This window comes from Dipodomys ordii, unplaced genomic scaffold (genome assembly GCF_000151885.1).
Source record: "Dipodomys ordii isolate 6190 unplaced genomic scaffold, Dord_2.0 Scaffold80, whole genome shotgun sequence".
Classification (NCBI taxonomy): domain Eukaryota; kingdom Metazoa; phylum Chordata; class Mammalia; order Rodentia; family Heteromyidae; genus Dipodomys; species Dipodomys ordii.
In genome coordinates, this window is record NW_012267296.1 from 7,167,687 (window position 1) to 7,187,420 (window position 19,734).

General features: G+C 33.1%; 1 protein-coding gene across 1 annotated transcript in view; it reads right to left on the reverse strand.

Moving 5' to 3' along the window:
• Nucleotides 1-19,261, reverse strand: part of LOC105992149 — a 139,328-nt gene extending 120,067 nt beyond the window's left edge. Inside the window, exons 1-3 of the mRNA XM_013024973.1 lie at nucleotides 19,162-19,261; nucleotides 16,501-16,625; nucleotides 8,911-8,997 (exon numbers count right to left, since the gene is read on the reverse strand). Coding sequence (XP_012880427.1) covers nucleotides 8,911-8,997; nucleotides 16,501-16,625; nucleotides 19,162-19,261 — 312 coding nt within the window. The remainder of the gene's footprint in view (nucleotides 1-8,910; nucleotides 8,998-16,500; nucleotides 16,626-19,161) is intronic.
• Nucleotides 19,262-19,734: the final 473 nt, after the last annotated feature.

Here is a 19,734-nt window from a genome sequence, read left to right on the forward strand (position 1 = left end):
CTGAGGATCACGGTTCAAAGCCAGCCCGGGGAAGGAAAGTCCATGAAACTCTTATCTCCAATAAACCACCAGAAAACCGGAAGTGGTGCTGTGGCTCAAGTGGTAGAGCACTCGCCTTGAGGTCAAGAGTGCAGGGACAGTGCCCAAGCCCAGAGTTCAAGCCCCACAACCGACAAAATAACAACAACAACAAAAAAGATATTGTAGGGAAGTTGTATTTTGGCTTAAAAAACTGATTATTTCTCATTTAGTCTCAATGTGTGAGTGTGTAGAGAGAGACCTGTATAATTCATCATGTCCAAGTGTATTGTTTTTACCATCCAGTGTGTTTACTTGCAGATTTCTATACACATTCTAGTTACTACAAATGAGGGAAAACATGCCACCTATATTTCTTTGAGTCTGGCTTACTTTGCTTCATATAATTTTTCTCAAGGCTTTCCATTTCCTTACAAATGGTACAGTATCAATCTTTCTGATGGAGTAGAATTACACTGTGTATATATACACAACATTTTCTTGATCCATTTGCATCTGGGTTGATTCCATATCTTGGGTATGGTAAATAATGTTGTAGTGAACATGGTTGTGCTGATCATTTTAGTTCAGCATTGCTGGTGTTCTATTGGATAAATGCCCAGGAGTGGAATTAGTGGGTCATAAAGAAATGGTTATGTTAGTCTTTTGAGAAACCTCCATAACTACTTTCCAGAGTAGTTGAACAAGTTTACATTCCCACCAACAGTGTAGTAGAGTTCCTTTTTGGTACATCCTTGCCAGCATTTGTTATTGTTAGTTTTCATGATAATGGCTATTTGATAGAGAATTTTTAAATATATTCACTTTCAACAAGTGCAAAAATAAATCTCCCTAGCCTATTTTTCCTGAATAGATATAACTAATGATCTTGTTATACTTTTTCTGCAAAAATCTCTTGCTTAAATTCCTTAGGAAATGCTCTGTGAGGCAAATTTTTCTAAGGTCAAATGGATATAATTCTTATTTAGTGTTTTTATTCACAAATATGGATATCATAAGAAAATTCTAATTTTCCCTATTTTAGGTTCTGAATAGCAGATGCACCTATAAGAAATGAATGGTAGACATTCTAGTTAGAAGCAATATTTATAAAACCACTATATGGGTATTGATTAGTAAAATAAATTAAATAAAAATCTATTAGAATGACAATTTCACTTTACTGAAAATATCTGTAGTTTAAAAATACCATATTTATGCTGTTTAGAGGAGAAAAACTGAGCAACTTTTATTACTACAGAGAAAATTTTTAGAATTTTGAAACTTCTGTGATTTTTATATAATTCTGTTAAAAGGAAATCATAAATGTTTTAAAATTGATAAAGCATTTTAAAGCAGACAGATGAGTGGAAGTCTAAAATTAAAGACTATAATGCAAAGAATAAACTATGGAAGAACTGAATTTAGAAATCCTAGTGAGCAACATTGAAAGTCATTCGTATCAATTATTGCCTAAAACATCTTTTGGGAAATCAGTAATTATAATCTGAAAATCATACCTGATAACTGGCTCATTGTTCAGAAGCTAACATTTTAAGCTTGAATGATACTATGTAGTTTCAAGCTCATTTGGATCATGATTTGTATGCCAGTTGATATTTTTTCTACAGTCAGTGATTAGGTTCCATACTATGGACTAAGATATACTTTTTCTTTTAATGACAGTAACAATAAAAAGTACATTAAAATAGGAAAGATCAGCATGGATAATTTAATATCTGACTATATAAATAAGCCTTAGACTAAACAGAACATCGGTGGCAAGTAAATATTAGACAAAAAAGATAATTCTAACCTCAATAATATTTCTGATTCACCACGAGTGGAATTTTAGTTTTAAAGCATCTTCAATATTGGGCATAAAAATGTTTTAACTGATTCTTTCTTATTTTTGTGGTTTTTAAGGTATAGTTTCACACTTGCTAGATAGGTGTCCTACTTTTTTTTTAACAGAGGCATTTTTTTATTGTGAAAATACTGTACAGAGGGGTTACAATTACATGGGCAAGATAATGAGTACATTTCTTCTTCTTTTTTTTTTTTTTGTCGGTCGTGGGGCTTGAACTCTGGGCCTGGGCGCTGTCCCTCAGCTCTTCAGCTCAAGGCAAGCATTCTACCACTTGAGCTACAGCGCCACTTACGGTTTTCTGGTGGTTTATTGGAGATAGGAGTTTCAAAGCCCGGGCTGGCTTTGAACCGCGATCCTCAGATCTCAGCCTCCAGAGTAGCTAGGATTACAGGCGTGAGCCACCAGCGCCCGGCCTGAGTACATTTCTTATCAAGCATTGGAGCCTCCTCCAATGCTTCCCATCCCTTCCCATCCTCCCCCCGCCCTCCCACCCAATCCTCCTCGGCCCCCCCACCAAAGTTGTAAAGTTCTTTTTCAACATAATGACTTGTACATCTCATTGTTGCAATGGGTCCACCTGAATCCCTATTTAAACGATTTGTTTTTTCCATTCCTCTCCACAAATTATAGCAACATCAAATACAGTGAAAGCAGGGGTTATACTGTGGGGGAGAGACATACAAAGCAACAAAGAAATCATCTTATAAATGTGTTAGAAACAATCACAAAAAGAAAAAAAACATTTGAATACATATCTTAGGGTTCATTTCCCTAACATCACCTTATCTGACCTTTTCTGCTTGACTTAGACATATACTAGTTATTGCAAATAAGGGAAACCATGGGACCTATGTTTCTTTGGGCCTGGCTTACTTCACTTAATACAATTTTTTCCAAGCCTTTACATTTCCTAACAAATGGGGCAATGTCATTCTTTCTGATGGAGTCATAGAATTCCTTTGTGTATATATACTACATTTTCTTGATCCATTCATCTACTGAGGGGCATCTGGGTTGGTTCCATATCTTAGCTATAGTAAATAATGCTGCAATAAACATAGTCATGCTGGCAGCTTTAGTGTGGTCTTGTTTGTAAACACTTGGGTAAATGCCCAAAAGTGGGATTGCTGGGTCATAGGGGAGCTCTATGTATCTAAAATATACTTGGAACTCAAAAAATTAAATCCCCCAACAACAAATCCTCAAAGAAACAACTGCCCAATAAATAAGTGGGCTAAAGACTTAAAGAGAAACTTCTCTGAAGAGGAAAGAAGGATGTCCAATAGACACATGAAGAAATGCTCAACCTCCCTAGCCATAAAAGAAATGCAAATCAAAACAACATTGAGATACCACCTCACCCCAGTTAGAATGGCTAAAATCAAGAACTCTAATAACAACAGATGCTGGAGGGGATGTGGACAGAAGGACACCCTATTGCATTGTTGGTGTGAGTGTAAACTTTTCAACCATTTTGGAAAGGTGTTCTACTTCTGAGTTATGCCTCCAACCTCTTTATGTGCTGGTAGTTCTGAGATAAAATTTTATTTCCTGCTTGGTAATACAACTAGACCACAGTCCACCTATTTTAGACTTCCTATCATAGGTGGGATGAAAGTTGTAGGCCACCACAACCAGTTTCTTCCATTGAGATTAATTTTCCTGCCCAAGCTGGCCTGGGACCATAACCCCCCAGGTTCACTCTCCTATGTAGCTAGGATTACAGGCATGAGCCACTAACATTTGTCCTTTTCTTTTAAGTGCTTGGGATCAAACTCGATCATTGGCTTGCTAGGTAAATGCTCTGCCACATGAGTCATGATTTCAGTACTTTTTGCTTTATGTTATTTTTCAGACCGATTCATGCACTTTTGCTTGAGGCTGACTTGGATGAAGATCTATGATCTCCCATATACCTGGGAACATGAGTATGTAGCATGCTCAGCTTATGTATTGAGTTGGCATCTCACTAACTTTTCCCCCAATCTGGTCATAAACTGATTCTCCTGATCTTCACTTTTTGACTGGCTGGGATTACAGGCATGAGCCAATATACCCAGTCTTCATCTACTGTTTCCTGAAACCAATTAAAAATACTCATCACACAAACAATCTATTGTCTTAAGGCAAACTAGCTGCTCTGAATAAAAAAAATGGTGTGGGATATTTTACTATATCAAACATGTTTCTTTGTTCAATTGTTAAGTTAAAACAATCTAGAAAGTGCTAAAAGATGTCTGCTCTGACCACTGAACAGATGCATACAAGCATGTCAGAATGAGAAGAAAACAAAATAAAAACAACAACAACAACATAGGTCCCATGGTTTCCTTTATTTGCAATAACTAGCATATGTCTGGGACCAGCAGAAAAGGTCAAAAGCTATGTACATATGACCAGATAAGATGATGTTAAGTCAAGTGAACCCCAAGATAGGGACTTAAATGGGTTTTTTTTCTTTCTTGCTATTGTTTCTAATGTATATATAATGTACCATGTGATTTTTTTTCTTTGTATGTTTCCCCCCCCCACGGTATAACCCCTGTTTTCACTGTATTTGATGTCAGTGTCCTGCATCTGGTATATACACTTGCATAATTTGGGGAAGGGAAGGGAAAAAACAAAATTCATAAATAGGGATACAGGTTGACCCATTGTAACAATAAGATACACAAGACACAATGTTGAAAAACAAACTTTACAATTTAGTCAGTGGGGTGGTTAGTGTAGTTGTAGAGGTGGGGAGGGAAGGGATGGTAGGGGAAAAATAAAGGAAGAGGCAACAATGCTCAATAGGAAATGTACTCATTACCTTGCTCATGTAACTGTAACCCCTCTGTACAATATTTTATAATAAAACGTCTTAAAAAAGAAAGACAAATAAAGAAATTTGAGCCAGCTTCTTATGTCCTACTTTACCTTGTGTTTGGTATGAAAATTGGGTTCTAAGAGACTATGTATGTATGAATGTATGTATATTTTTCTAAGGATAGGACATTTATCTAAGTTTAACCCTTAGATAAAAGTATATTAGCAGATGGAAATGTTTTCCTTACTCTGTATCCTGGAAAAGAGGCTACTTGATCTTTCCAAAAAGAAAAATTCATTTCTCACAAGGAAGAAAGTTTACTAGAATTCCCCCGTTCAATGAATATTTGCAATTAATTAAAATTTTGATAATTACATATGCCTTTGGTCCATATACTAGAGACCTATTTGAAAACTACATCTTAAAATGAACTACTCATTTTATATTATTAAACAACATTTAATGAGTTAATTTCTCAACATTTCTCATGGATCAAGAGTCTAGAAATACAGTACTAAGATGTGCTATTGAATGTTTTAAACAACTTTATGAAAATGAACTACTTTAGAACTTTAACAGTTAAACAGTATAGCTCAACATTTCACTTACTATTATTGTTTAATCATTTTATAAAATTTCCCCTTCTGTTTAAAAGGTTCTATGGTTTACATATATATTTAAAGGTGTCCAATAGTTCCCTCAGGTCTCAAGTTAGAACACTAAATATTGACAGCCAACTTTTACATGTTCATGGATTTTCACAGAATACTTTTCTAAATGATTTTTCCAATTCTCTCAAGGGAGAAGATGCTCAATATATTCAATGTTAATTTTTAAAAGTAAGTGACTAAAAATATCTGAAGAACAGAATCTTACCTGAATCTAGGTAGGCAAGAATTTGATACAAGAGAGGCAATATCATAAACAGATTTAAAATCTAGGGAGCACATTTGCTTTCCTTGACCCTAACTGTTGCCCTAGCTCTTATCCTTTCTCTGAATTTTAACCCAAATGACATTTGCAAATTGTAACTCTGATATTTCCTTGATTAAAATCCTTCAATGACATCCTTTAGAATAAACACCTCCATAGAACTTGAAATATCAGACTTTTGAGGTGTCTGGCTCTTTCCAGAGTACTCCTTTAGTTACTTTTGTTTCTATTCATGTTCCCTCATGCAGTACTTACTCAGATCAATATTTGCCTAGATATGTCAATGTTATTTTTCATATGTCATCTTAAATACCATTTCTTTAATGTTCTTACCTATAATTCCCTCAGATAAGAACAAAGTCTAAATACACACACTCTCATGTCAGATTGTATTTTCCCTTCAGAGAACTTACTTGTATCATAATTCTATTGTCTATCACCTGAAATAAGAACCAAGGCTCCCCTCTTGTATGAATATAAACTTGAACATGTAAGTAACATGAAGTAACTCTATGCATTTAGCCTAGTGCTTGGAAATAACAGGCACTCAATACATACCTAGGTTTCTCATGTAGTTGAGATTACAGGAACGTATAGTCAACTTGTTATTGGATGAAATCTTAACCAAATTTTGATCAGGTTTGCCTTATACCACGCTCTTCCCAATTTCTGCCTTCTAAGGACCTATAATTATAGTGTAAGCTACTGCCATAATACTTCCTTCATTACACTTTTAAAAAAGTAGGACTGAGGTTTGAACTCTGGATCTTGTACTTACTAGGCAAGAGCTCTGCCACTTTGACCATGGCTCTAGATTAACAATGTTATGCTTTAGAAAAGTATATAACTAATCTGCAAACTATTTTCAATTAGAAAAAATTCATTTATAGCATTTCTTCTGCATCCTTGTGTTATATTCATTCTGTATGCCACTCTGTATGTATTAAATATAAATTAGATAATTGATTACATAAACCAATAATTATTTTTAAATGTTCATCACAATTCTATCTGAATAATTCAAAAATGTGCTAAACTAAGCACTGAAAAATTGGTTTTAATATATTTAAGTAGTTGTACAGAGGGATTGCCATTCAACAAAGTGGTTTATGATTATAAGGCATCTTGGTTACTGGTACACTTTTATGGAAGGAATTCAGAGACTTAAAACATATTCTATTAATATATGGCTTAATTGGTCTTACTTTAAGTTATTTAAATATTTAAATTTAAATTTGAATATGAACTTAAATTTCTTATGAACTCATTTATTAACACAAAATATATATTCAGTAATTGGGAAAATACAGTAGGAGTACTATATGCAAACCACTAACATGGGCAGGATAAACATGGGGCTGACCTTTAAATTAGAAGAAATCAGTGCACTTCCGAGTGCACTGATTGAATTTGTAAAACAACTTCTGACATAATACAAACTGTTTCTCATGACTACTAGTATGTTGTTAGTTGCCAGTTTTACAAACACACTCTACCACTTTAGCCACAACTTCCCTTCCTGCTTTTTGAGGTTATTTGCCAATAAAAGTCTCATGAACTTTTCTTCCCAAGTTGCCTTTGAACCTCAGATCTCAGCCTCCTGAGTGGCTACAATTACTGATGTGAGCCACTGGCACCCAGCTAAATCATTTAAATTTTAAAGATGAGTAAGCCACTATTTTATCTACGGTGCATAATTCCAGTGCAGAAAGACAAGGTTAGATAAATTTTACAGCTACTTTTCAAATATTTTACAATAACATTGATAATATGTGGTCCTTACATAAGTATAATTAGCTGTATTTTGTTATATTTGAGATAACGTCACATATTATATGAGAGAATTGTTTTGTACATTGAACTGAATATGGATGTGCTTAAACAAAATGATTATCCCTTCATATTTTATATTTTATGTTAACTTACATGGATATGGGAATAAGAAATTTGTAGATAGTATCTTTGAAGTTGCTTTTATTAAAGCAGTTAAGCAATTTTTTCCTATATTTTTTAAAATCAGAATTTTTCAAAAGTATCATACAGAAAATTTTTGTAATTGAGTGAGTATGTTAGTGAAGGCAGGAAATTTACTTTATCAAGGGGAAGTTATAGCTGGAGGATTGTAATTGCTGTACAAACTAGTCAGAGGTGCCTTGGGCATTCTAAAATGTATGCTGATTTTGTGTATCCTGAAAGAATAAATGACCTAGTTTCATTAAGACAAGAAGCTATGGTCTTGTATCCCTTAAAAATATGGAAATATCTCAACAAAATCACCAGACTACACTATATTTACCATAAAATTCTCATAATTTTGTTGTCCTGTTCGCTGAGCCTAGGGGACGGTTTACTCATACCTTTTCATGGATTTCTGATCTTCCCTTAAAATGAGACATCATCCATCCATCCCTTCATTTATTCAACAAAAAATAATTTTCTAGTATGTTCATTGTACTATTGTTAATTATAAAATATACAAAGATCAATAGGAAATACAGTATGGATCACCTAGAATACTGTATCATAAATCCTTTTAACAGTGCAATGTACAAAGTACTATGACAACAAAGAGGAACCATTAATTCTATCTGAGAGTATCAGAATAAACAAAAAAAAAATTCAAGTGAATGTTGGAGAATCAGTCAGAGTTGTCCAAGCAGAGAAAGAACTAAGAGGAGACATAAGCATAGTTTTAAAAATAATAAAATGGCAAGAAAAAGCAACAAAAGTCACAGCATTTTATATGTGCAGCCCTAGGAACAGAGTATGACTAGTAGATTCCATGTCAGCAAAAAACAGGATGTGAAGTTGAAAATTTGATCAAATTTTTCAAGAATGTATGCATCTTATATGGAAATAAAAGCTAGTAAAAGCAACTGAAAACTGGAGACGCTGGGAGAATTTGTTATGGAAAATGTGCTAGAGAAGTATGAGTGAAAATGGCACAAGGATACATGATGAAAATAGGCTAGCATACATTTGCAACAAAAGGAAGAGCCCAGATAGTTATCACTATCATTTAAGCTGTTAAATAATTTTGAAAATTCATTCTGAAATGTTCTTTTGAGACTTTGAAGAGAAACTTTAAATTATAGTCTTAAATATAGTCTATTGTAGAATGATTATTATTTGTATCCACATAATACCCAAAGAAACAAACCCTTATATGAGTCTTTAAATGCTAGCTGCATAAGCAATGTTTCTTAAGTCAAAGTTTATTTGTATTTTCCTCTATGGTGAACCTCTCAGTACTTACATTGTTGTAAATAAATTCACTCACCATTGATAGAGGCTGAACTGGAGGCTTATACTTTGGAGGTCCATGTTTCATTGAAAGAGATTTTTTTTCAGATTCATTGGTAACTGGCTAAAAATAAAGTGAAAATGTCATTAAGTATGTGGTCTAATATGCTATAAAAAGGAAACCATGGTTGCTTATAAAAGACTCAGACATCCAATTATCCTTTTAACATTTTCACAAAAAAATGTTAGATCAAAAGCTATACACAAATACAGTGGTTACTATATAAGCAGGTAACTATTGGGAATTTTTTATATGTTAAGCCTTATTCTATTCCTTCCTCTCACTGCCCCCTTGATAACCATCATTCTCACTATTTTCTATTTAATTATCCTCATAAAGTCTGCAAATAAGTGAAATCAAACAGTATTTTTATCCTTAAGTCTGGTTTATTTAACTTAGAAATGAATGTCCTCCAATTTCATCCATGTTGTTTCAAATAGCAATGTTTCATTTTAAGTATAATATTCACAATAATTATATATAATATAGATCACATATACTCACAATATATATGTTATGTATAATTTACCTGCTTGAATTGATTTTTTAATGGAAGAAAATTAAAACACTTTGAAATTCTCTATGTTAATCTTTGTACCATTTATCCCACCTTCAATGTGGCCACTATCTTTCCATCTTAATTTCTTTTATTTTTTAAGTTTAGTGTGTGTGTGTGTGTGTGTGTGTGTGTGTGTGTATGTGTGTGATTGTGTGTGTGTTGAAGATTGAATCAGGGCCTCATGCTTGGTTATCATATGCTATGACTGAACTACATCCTAAGTCCAAACAATTTAGTTAATTAGACATAATACACTTACAAAAAATTCTTTACTACATTTTAGATTGTTAAAATACATGGATTGTATTAAATCACCTATTCCAGAAATTCTAATAATGTTCATGTATGGTCTACTATTCATCAAATTAAAATAAAGTTAAAGAAATTCCTTAAAAAGCACATTATAAGGGATCATCAGGTCACAATATTTTCTAATTGAGATTATATTTGAAGTCAGCATAATTTTAAGCAGTTATCTAAGTATAAAATTCTATGCCTCTATGAATATTTTGTGTAAGATTTGTAGGTTACCAAAACCTGCTGATATTAATTATATTTAGGACTATTCATTAAAAAATAAGGTTTGAAATGCATTCGATATCACAAAAATTCTCAGGATATTAACCTATTCTAGACCCTTCAGCTATCTATTTTAATGTATTGAGTTCAAATCAAGTACTCAGTCTGAAAGCTCAGGTTTTCAGTGTAAGACTTATTAAAAGTACTAATGTCTGTACAAGTTCAATCTGATAAGTTACAGAGAAACATTCTATCCAAGTAAGAATGGAGAATACCCTCCCTCCACCCAAAATATATAACGTGTGATAACTTGTTATAACAGCTCTAGAAAATACAGGCTCTAAGAAACAAATACTTTAAAGGTTATCTATAATGTCATACTTCATGGAGTCATTGTGAAGATCATATGGCAATGCATATGAGTGTATATAGTGTTTATCAAATACAAGATCAATTGTTGCTGGTTGGCACATTTGTCAAAGGAATAATACTGTTGGTTCAGATTATTACCCTGTTGTAGTGAGAAACAAATAAGGAAATATGTGTAAGATACACTAGAAATTGCAACATACTATAAGAGAGGTCTATAATTTTCTGTAATTCTATCTATGTTGGATATGTAATTGGATTTCAATTTTAGAAGAAAATTCAAAGTAAAATCTACTAACATCAAAAATAACAGTTGTCTGTACATTGTTATAAAGTACCTAATAAAAATGATCAACCTTTATAAAAAGTATGCAGATATTACTCTAATCTTAGGATAGGAAAATAAGTTAAGCAAACTAAACATCAAATATACAAAATAAATTAGTTGTTAAAAAAAGGATTAGCACTTGAGGTTCAATAGTTTTTCTAAACTCTTCTAACATAATGAATCAAATGACTAACTCTTAAAGGATACAAAAATTATACCTAAAAGCTGCATGTTCTAAATCTGATGCAATGTACAGAGAGAATAGTATGCAAAAATTTTAAATCTCAGCTTCCTTATTTTTCCACTTTTTCCTTTTGCTGATTTTTACTAGTAACTATACAGAATAACTTTTATCATGTCCGTGGAACACTTTTTTATTCTTTCAAGCTGAAAATGTTAATTGATCAGGACATTAATACTGAAACTTTTATCTAGGCCTCTATTACTGGTTCATTTTCTTGTCCTTTATCTTCTGCTTACTACCAAATGAAAATGAAAACATATAAAGTGATGGGGCCAGGAAAATAGTGGTCTAATCTTTAAAATTACCCTTTTTATGTTTCATAAGCCAACTTTTCCTCATTTAACTAACTAATAGGCAGTACATAGTAGCTTTATGTTACATTTCAAAATATCAAAATCAATGTTTAGCAAATATATTACATTAATGGATTATAGAAACAATTTCAGATTTGATTATTTTCTGCCAAAAGTTTTCTCTAAAGATTGATGGAAATGTTGAGAAGGCTTATTAGCACTAGCTTCCAGGAATTTCTATAAAATAGTCCCGAAGCCAGACCTTTTTCATAGTCTTCCTACTGTAACATGTTTTCATTTATCTGTGATGCAAAGGTACAATAAAAAGAGAATTTATATTGGTCCCAAATAACAAAAACCCATTCTGTCTAGCTAAGGGACTACTCCCATTAGCACTTCAATATGCCCTCTAATGAGCATCTTATCACCAACAGTAATTTCCTGGATGAATTAATGATCTTCCATTCTTTGACAATGACTATATTCTTGTCAAAACTACCCATCGATATAGGCTGTAGGACTATTTCGTCTGTAGGAAAATTATAAATAATGAATACATGTAAGCTACTGAGCCATTAGGCATTTTTCTAGGTATAATAGATCATTGTGTTTCTGGCTGAATACAATGTCCAGAAGACTGAACAAAAATCATCCAAGTGCTGGTAAACATTACAAGAGGAGGTAGTGTTATTATGACAAGATTAAATGTACTCCCAGTAGTCCAAGGAACTCTGGTTCAGGCCATTTGACCATTTGTTTGCCCAGTGTTATCTCCAAAGTACTTTCTTAGGTTCAAGCTGTAAAATGGCTCAGAAAGAAGGCAGGTCTCCAAGCAATAAGGTGATTTACCTACAATTTTGAGTCACAAGTACAATATTAGCTTCATACCTGTTCATAGAAACATAGTCTAACATCTATTCCCCATTTTCCAACACTCCTCCCAATTTAAATCTAGCCTTAAACATTATCACTACATCATATTGATTTAAATTTTGTACTTGTAGGAGAAAAAAATTTTATATATTATAAATTTTATGTGACAGGGGAGTTCTCAAAAAGAAAAACCCAAATACCCCAAAGAAACTGCATTTTTATGGCTAGTCAGACATAAGTACATCAGAAGGACAAAAAGTATGCTATAGTGGTAATTAAACAAGAGGAACTAGGATGTACCTGTTTACACAGATACCTCTTGTCCTATAATTGTAAGATAGAGCCCTCTGGAATAATGGCTTTATGACATACTTTCATGGGAGATAGGTTAAGCATCTGCCTAGTACCACCCGATATATATATATATATGTGTGTGTGTGTGTACACACACATATACATATATATTTAGTGTAATATACAATGAAGAGGAATTAAATTATTTCTTTTGTAATAACATTGATGGAAATACAGATGATTAATTATATAGAATGAGAAGAAATAAGCAAAGATCCAAAAGACAAGTATCATATTTGTGCTCTTATGTAGAATCTAGGTCTAAATTAAACTTTTTACTTCCTTAGTTGCCTTTCGGCAAGCCTGAGCCTCAGCTTCTTCAATTATAAAACTGGAAAAATTTATTCTCAACCTTCTTTGCAGTGTTTGCATAAATCAATAAGCTAATAAACTTTACAACAGGTTTTGAATATACAAAAGTACAATGTATAATGGATGGTGCTGATAGAAGAAGTATTAGACTTTTTCACAAACACTGAAAATATTTCTAATGCCATCTCCAGGAAACTGTGCCACAGAACAATAATCAATTTCCTTTTTGGCTGAATTGTAAAACTAATGGAAAATACAATTTAAGATTATTTAGCTTTATATAGTATATGTTTAGATAATGCTATATAGATAAATGTGTAGATGATTATTTAAATCAGGTTTAATATTTATAGTACAAAATATGGTATTTAAGGGTGATTAAAAAGCAAATGTTGATGAACATTTAAAGGCATATTCATTTTCTTTCCCGTTTCTTGCCTTTAGGTAACATAAGCAGTATAATAGCTATCTTAATTGAGCATTAATTGTATTAGTTTTATTAGTGATATATAGGATGTAGAAGAAAGTTAGTAGTCTATGAAAACATACACTAGAAAACCTACTGAATGAAAAAAGGACTATTTTGCAAGGGATAGGAGGTAGAAAATTACAAGTTCCTCATACTATATGTTCAGGTGTGAATGTAAGATTTAAACGCAATCATTTAAATAATGGAAAAGAAAATGCTGACAGTGTTGGCTTATTCCTATTATCCTTGCTTTGATGGAAAGTGTAAAAGAGAAAGATCACAGTCTAGTCTGGCTTTGGCAAAAAGCAAGACCCTATCTAAAAAACAACCACAGGAAAAAAAAGGGCTAAATATATGGCTCAAGTGAAATAGTATCTGCCCACCAAGCCTGAAGCTCTGGACTGTAAGCCTAAAATAAATGTAGTTCCAAAAGAAATGTAATAAAAACATAATGGGTAAAGGAATGACACCAACCAAGATGCATTATACTAACAAACTGATATGTTGACTTGAAATTCCTTTGTACAATTTAAATATAATAAATATTTTTTAAACAAAAAAAGAAAACCTACTGAGCAGTAAATGACTATATGTAGCTTGTCATATGTCAGTCTGGGTATATGCCCCTTAAGAAACAACAGGATATGAATTAACTAGTATATATAAAGGGAGTTAATCCACACAATCAAGCTCCTTTTAATATTGCAATGTGTAAATAAATCAAATATGTTCATACAATGAATACTAGAACAACACTTACTTTAGATTAAGCTCATCAGTATTGGAGTATATTTTTGTAGGGAAAATGATTAAATATAATGTGCCAAGTAAAATGAAATAAGATTAAACAAAACTTAGTCAGAGCCAATAAAAAACATATGTTCCCTTTTAATGTGCCTCTGAATACATACATGAACATATAAGTTCTATCCTAGAGAGTTTTGCACAAGTGACTATGAAAATGTATTACACAATCTCTTTCCATCAGAAATATCCAATGAATTTGAGTTGGTGTGGGCTTTGCCAAGCACTAAAATCATGATAAAGTAAATTCATAATGGAAAAGAAAAATTGCATTTATCTATGTATGTGTTTTCATTTTCCCAAAACATTAGACATGTTTGAAAACTAACCATTTAAGTTCAATTAAAATACTTATTCTCATCTGCAATCCCAACTATTTAGGAGGGTTTGGGAGGGGGATCAAGATTGAAGACTAGCTCAAAAAGACCTTATCTGAAAATCAAAACAAACAAACTAGTGATACAATACTGATCTACCAAGTGTGAGGCTTTGAGTTCAATCCTCAATATTGAACAATTAAGAAAACAAAGTATTAATTACTAGTTCGGAGATAATACGTTTTTTCCTATTCATTGTTGTCTATAAAATGTAAGCATCCGAACCACCAACAGTTTGTTAAAAATTGTACATTCTTGGGCTCTTCCCTGAACCCTTCAAATTCTGATTCAAATGTGGTAGTACCTTTTAGGATTTTACATTTTTAACAAATGTCTCTAAATGATGCTGATGTACAGAGTCTAAAGCATATAACTTGAAATGTACTGATGCAGAGGGAGTAGTAGAAAACAAAAGTTTCAGGACAAATATATAAGTAAAATGAAACATATAGAATAAACAAACTGAATCCAATGAAAAGCACCAAGAATATGATCAGGTAACTTGGAGAAGACTTCACAGAACATAGTGTCCACCAAAACAATGGGAGACAGAGTTTCAAAGAAGCAATGAACACTTGCATTACAAATAAATCAGGTAAGATGAAAACTGAAGATTCAGTACAATTGGAGAAGCAGCTCAATTTCTGTGAATTTCAATAAATTTCCATTTATTGTCCTAGGAATCTTAGCTCAGAAGTGCAGGAGAAGAACAATTAAACAATTAAAAGAAGTATAATCAAGAATTGCTTTCTATTGGTGGAGGATAGGAGAGATGAGAATATCTACACATTGAATTGAAAGAACACATGAATTGAGAAGAAAAGTTGAGGCAAGAAAAAATAAAAAGATACAAGTAGTAGAAAACAAGAGAGGATATGCACATTACACTTAGAAACCCAGCAAAATATCCTCCTCTATATCTAAAGGAATGACATAATGTTGGCTGTGGATAGGAATAATTTTATTATTTTGAAGAGATTCACTCCTTTTCTTTTAACTTGTGGTTATTTTATAATTATATGTATACAAATTCAAAATTTTATATTTCTGATGAAACACATTTTATCTTATAAAATATTCATGTTTCTCTCTAGTAGAGTTTTTCTTTTATTCTCAAAATCTATAGCTCAATTTTTTGGTTTTCTTTTAGTAATTGTTTACATGGTATAGCTTTTCTTAACATATTACTTTTAAACATTGTACATTGTTATGTTTTAGGCATTTGTCTTGCAATGGGCCCCAAGGTTTTTTTCCTACTTAGCATAACATCCTTTTGCTTTCAATTGAACAATTTAGTCTATGTACACTTAAGATTGTAAATGATATTTCACCTTAAATCTAATACCTTAAATTTTGGTTTCCAGTTTTCCTGTCTCATTTTCTTTTCTTTTCTCTTCCTGCATGCTTTGGTTTGGATTATTTTACCCATTTTGCCTATGTTTACTGATAGGTATAGTACATCATTTCATTATTCTTTTAGTAAAGATCATAAACATCCATGGGTTCTCAAAGTACTTTGTTCACTCCTTGAATAAGTCAATGATGTTAGAACATGTAATCACCACTTGCCCACCTCCCTCTCCTTATTTGCTACTATAGAAACAAATATATTTTAAGTCCCATATCATTACTATTGTTATTTTATAGTCAATAATCATTTAGAATTACATACATATTTACCATTTTGTTGCTCTTTCTGCATCTTCAACATTCCATCCGAGATTCCATCCCTTTTCTTCTGCTGAAGAATGACCTTTAGTTGTGTATGCAGATAATGAACTGTCATTTTGTCCAAATATTTTTATTCATTTTCATTCATGAAGAGTATTTTTTAAAAGACTTAGATTTTAAGTTGGCAGATATTTTCTTCCAATGTTTTTAGTTCATTTCTAAAAACAATAAGCAACAATTCTGGCATCATTGTCTTCTGGCTTGTATTGGTTTATAGTCTTATTTTCCTTTTTTTCCCCAAATATAGGTCCACATAGTTTTTATGGATTTTGAGCTCTCCATTGTCTTTGAAGATTTTGTAAAAACTTGTCTGGTTGTTTTCATCCACGAATACCAAGTTCACTATTGCTGGAGATACTCCCAAAAAGTTCATAACTGATTGGCTTGATAGTTTTGCTGAAGAAAGGTCATAAGGTCGGAGATTGGTGAAATCTTCATTTAGATTCTGAAGCAAGACAGCTGACCACAGATGATTAAATCAACAAATAAGTAATATTGATGATCCGACTGACCTTGATAGAGCTCAGTGAGAAGCAAGAATAAAGAGGGGGTATACTGTACATCACTGCTTCAAATTCTTAATTTTTAAAATGGGTATGGTTCCTGCCTATTTTAAAGAACAAATGAGATGATGGTATGCATTCCAAAAGAAAGGATGATTGTGAAAGTAAATTACGAGGTTGGTAATTATTATTGGTTCATCATACACATGCAGCCTTTCGAAAATTGAGTAAAAATGAAATAAAAAATCAGTATTCACTAGAACAAAATGTATGAGATTGGGTCTTTCAGTGTTTACATTTTAGGATGGTGGATATTCTTCAAAATTTTGTTCATAAAATTAACATATTGCCATATGTCACTGGAGAAAACTTACATCGAAGAAAGGCAGTGAGTAGTCCAGTGACTACTCATATTACACTTGAAGCAAATGGGAAGTAGGGAAGATGGGAAATGGAGTGGGAAAAAGAAGGGAAGCAAAACAGGAGAGGATAATCTGATTTCCAAATCTGTTTCTTCTTCAAATTAAAGTTATTCTAAAGCATCTTTCTAATGATGAAAATTTAATACAACTATCTCACCCAGACTAGGTACTGCTGTGAACAAATACATCAGGATAATTTATCAAAGGATTACTTCAATTCAGAACACAACAAGCCAAGTGTCTGATTGTGGATTCCTACTTCATCTCCTGGGTCCTGCCACTTGAATGGAAAAAAAGATGTCAGCGAAGTGGTTCAAAGTTTCTTCTGAGCAGAGATGATCATACAAGCGCAAACATTTTGCAACTTATTTCATTAATTGCCATCATAACACAAGAACAGATAGAATCTGAAACCTGTTTTCTAAATGTAGAAAAACAAGCCTCATTTTGGAGCTCAGTGACAGATTTCCCTAAGATATTTCCTGACACTTTTTTCTTGGTCAGTCACTGGGCTTGAACTCAGGGCCTGGGCGCTGTCCCTGAGCTTGTCAGCTCAAGGCAAGTGCTCTACCACTTGCGCCACAGCGCCACTTCCGGTTTTCTGATGCTTAATTGGAGATAAGAGACTTTCCTGCCCAGGCTGGCATTGAACCGCGATCTTCAGAACTCAGCCTCCTGTGTAGCTAGGATTACAGGTGTGAGCTACCGGCGCCCAGCTCCTGACACTTTTTTAAGACACAAAACGTTGCTTTTAGATGATGTGATTTTACAATGAAAATGGTTTGTAGACATGTAATTTTCAAAATATAAACGTGTTTTGTAAATATTTTATAGTATTTTTCCACTTGGAAATTACTCCACTACTGATTTACTTTCAAACAGATAAGTCCGCAGAGTAGCTTATTGAATTTTGTACATTAAAAATGGATAATTGTTTTGATTAGATAAATACAGTTGTCTCATTTTTTATTTGCAGTACACTGGGTTTTTTTGCTAATAATTTCTGGATAAATCACTTTAAGTATTAGCCAGTTTTCTAAATATAGCACAATGATTGATTTGTGCATCTATTGGTTAGAACATTACATACTATATTTCAAAGGTATAATTGAATTTTGTGTCTTTCTTTGTGCCACTCCTGGGACTTTAACTCAGGGCCTAGGTGCTGTCCCTGAGCTTTTGTTCTCAGGGCTAGCACTCTGCCACTTGAACCACAGCTCCATTTCTGGTTTTTTGTTTGTTTTTAGTTGAAGATAACAGTATGCAGACTTTCCTGCCTGGGCTGGCTGCAAACTGCGATCCTCAAATCTCAGCGTCCTGAGTACCTAGGATTACAGGCATGAGCCACAAGTGCCTGGATTGTGTCTTTAATTTTTGTTTAGAATTGCTGATGCTCAAATCAGGGTTGGCATATATCTCACAATTTCTTGGAACATGATAGATTTCATGATTGACTATAGAATCATTGACTATACACAGGATTGCAATGTAGCAAACACTGTATTTTGGATGATTGCTAAAGAATAGAGGAAACTATGAATGGATAAAAAGCCTTTATACAATGCAAGTCTCAAATTGCATAATAATTTTTGGGCTATCAAAACGAAAACATTTCAAATCTTCACGATGCTTGATCAAATCAATGTTTATAATTACCCACATATCAAGTGCACAAAAATACAAGAAGCAAGGCATCCTAGATGAAAGATGAGTATGACAAGATGATGTTGGTAGAGATGATGCCAATGTGCCAGTACATTTCCCTGGATGTGAAATCATGGTTCCAGATGGGATGGGAAACATATTAGTTTTTCTAAATGCTTTTGGAAAAGGCCCACATTTGTGGGTAGGTTTATTTAGTCCTCTAAATAAAAGTATTTCCTAACCTTTTCATCCATCCCAAAGTGGTTACACCTTTATGGTTAGTGCTTACGAAGATATAGCAAGAATAATTCAGACACTTGATATAGAGGGAAGCATACTGGCTTGGTAATTCCTTGCTGACACAAAAGCCGTATCTATATAGTATTTACATTTGAATTCCAATGTTGTTTTCTTCATTCACATTACTTGTGTCCATGGAGTGAGAAGAACTGTTAAAGATAAGGAGTGGATCCAGAAAGAAGTACGCAGAGGAAAACATGCCAAATTCCAGAGATGAATTTATCATGACGTCAACAAACCTTAAGTTTTAAGGCCCCTCTATCGAATAGGCCACTTCCAAGGCCCTGAGAGTATTTTGTGTTTGCAATATCTGTCAGCTTCGTAAATTCATTTTTGTGATTTTTTTCATTCCAAAATTCAATTTGTACATAATTTTGTAGTCACAATTTTTTTGAAAACAGGGACCCCCAAACTCTATAATGTTTGGACTCTTCCAATCCCTGGTAAGTGTGCTTGACCAACAGCTGGTAGAATTTCATTTGATATCCTTCAAATTCCTACCACCCTCATTGCTCACAGTATAGAACCCATATACTACAAAACAAATGTTTTGCTGAAAATCAGTAACAATCCATTTTCATGTTGGGAATTAACTGTAGGTCAAATATATGCACTGCTTAATGATTTATTTGAGAGGCCAATAGGGAAAGGAATAAGATTTGGGACTGTTAAGTCATATTTGATTCATAGAGCCAGAAA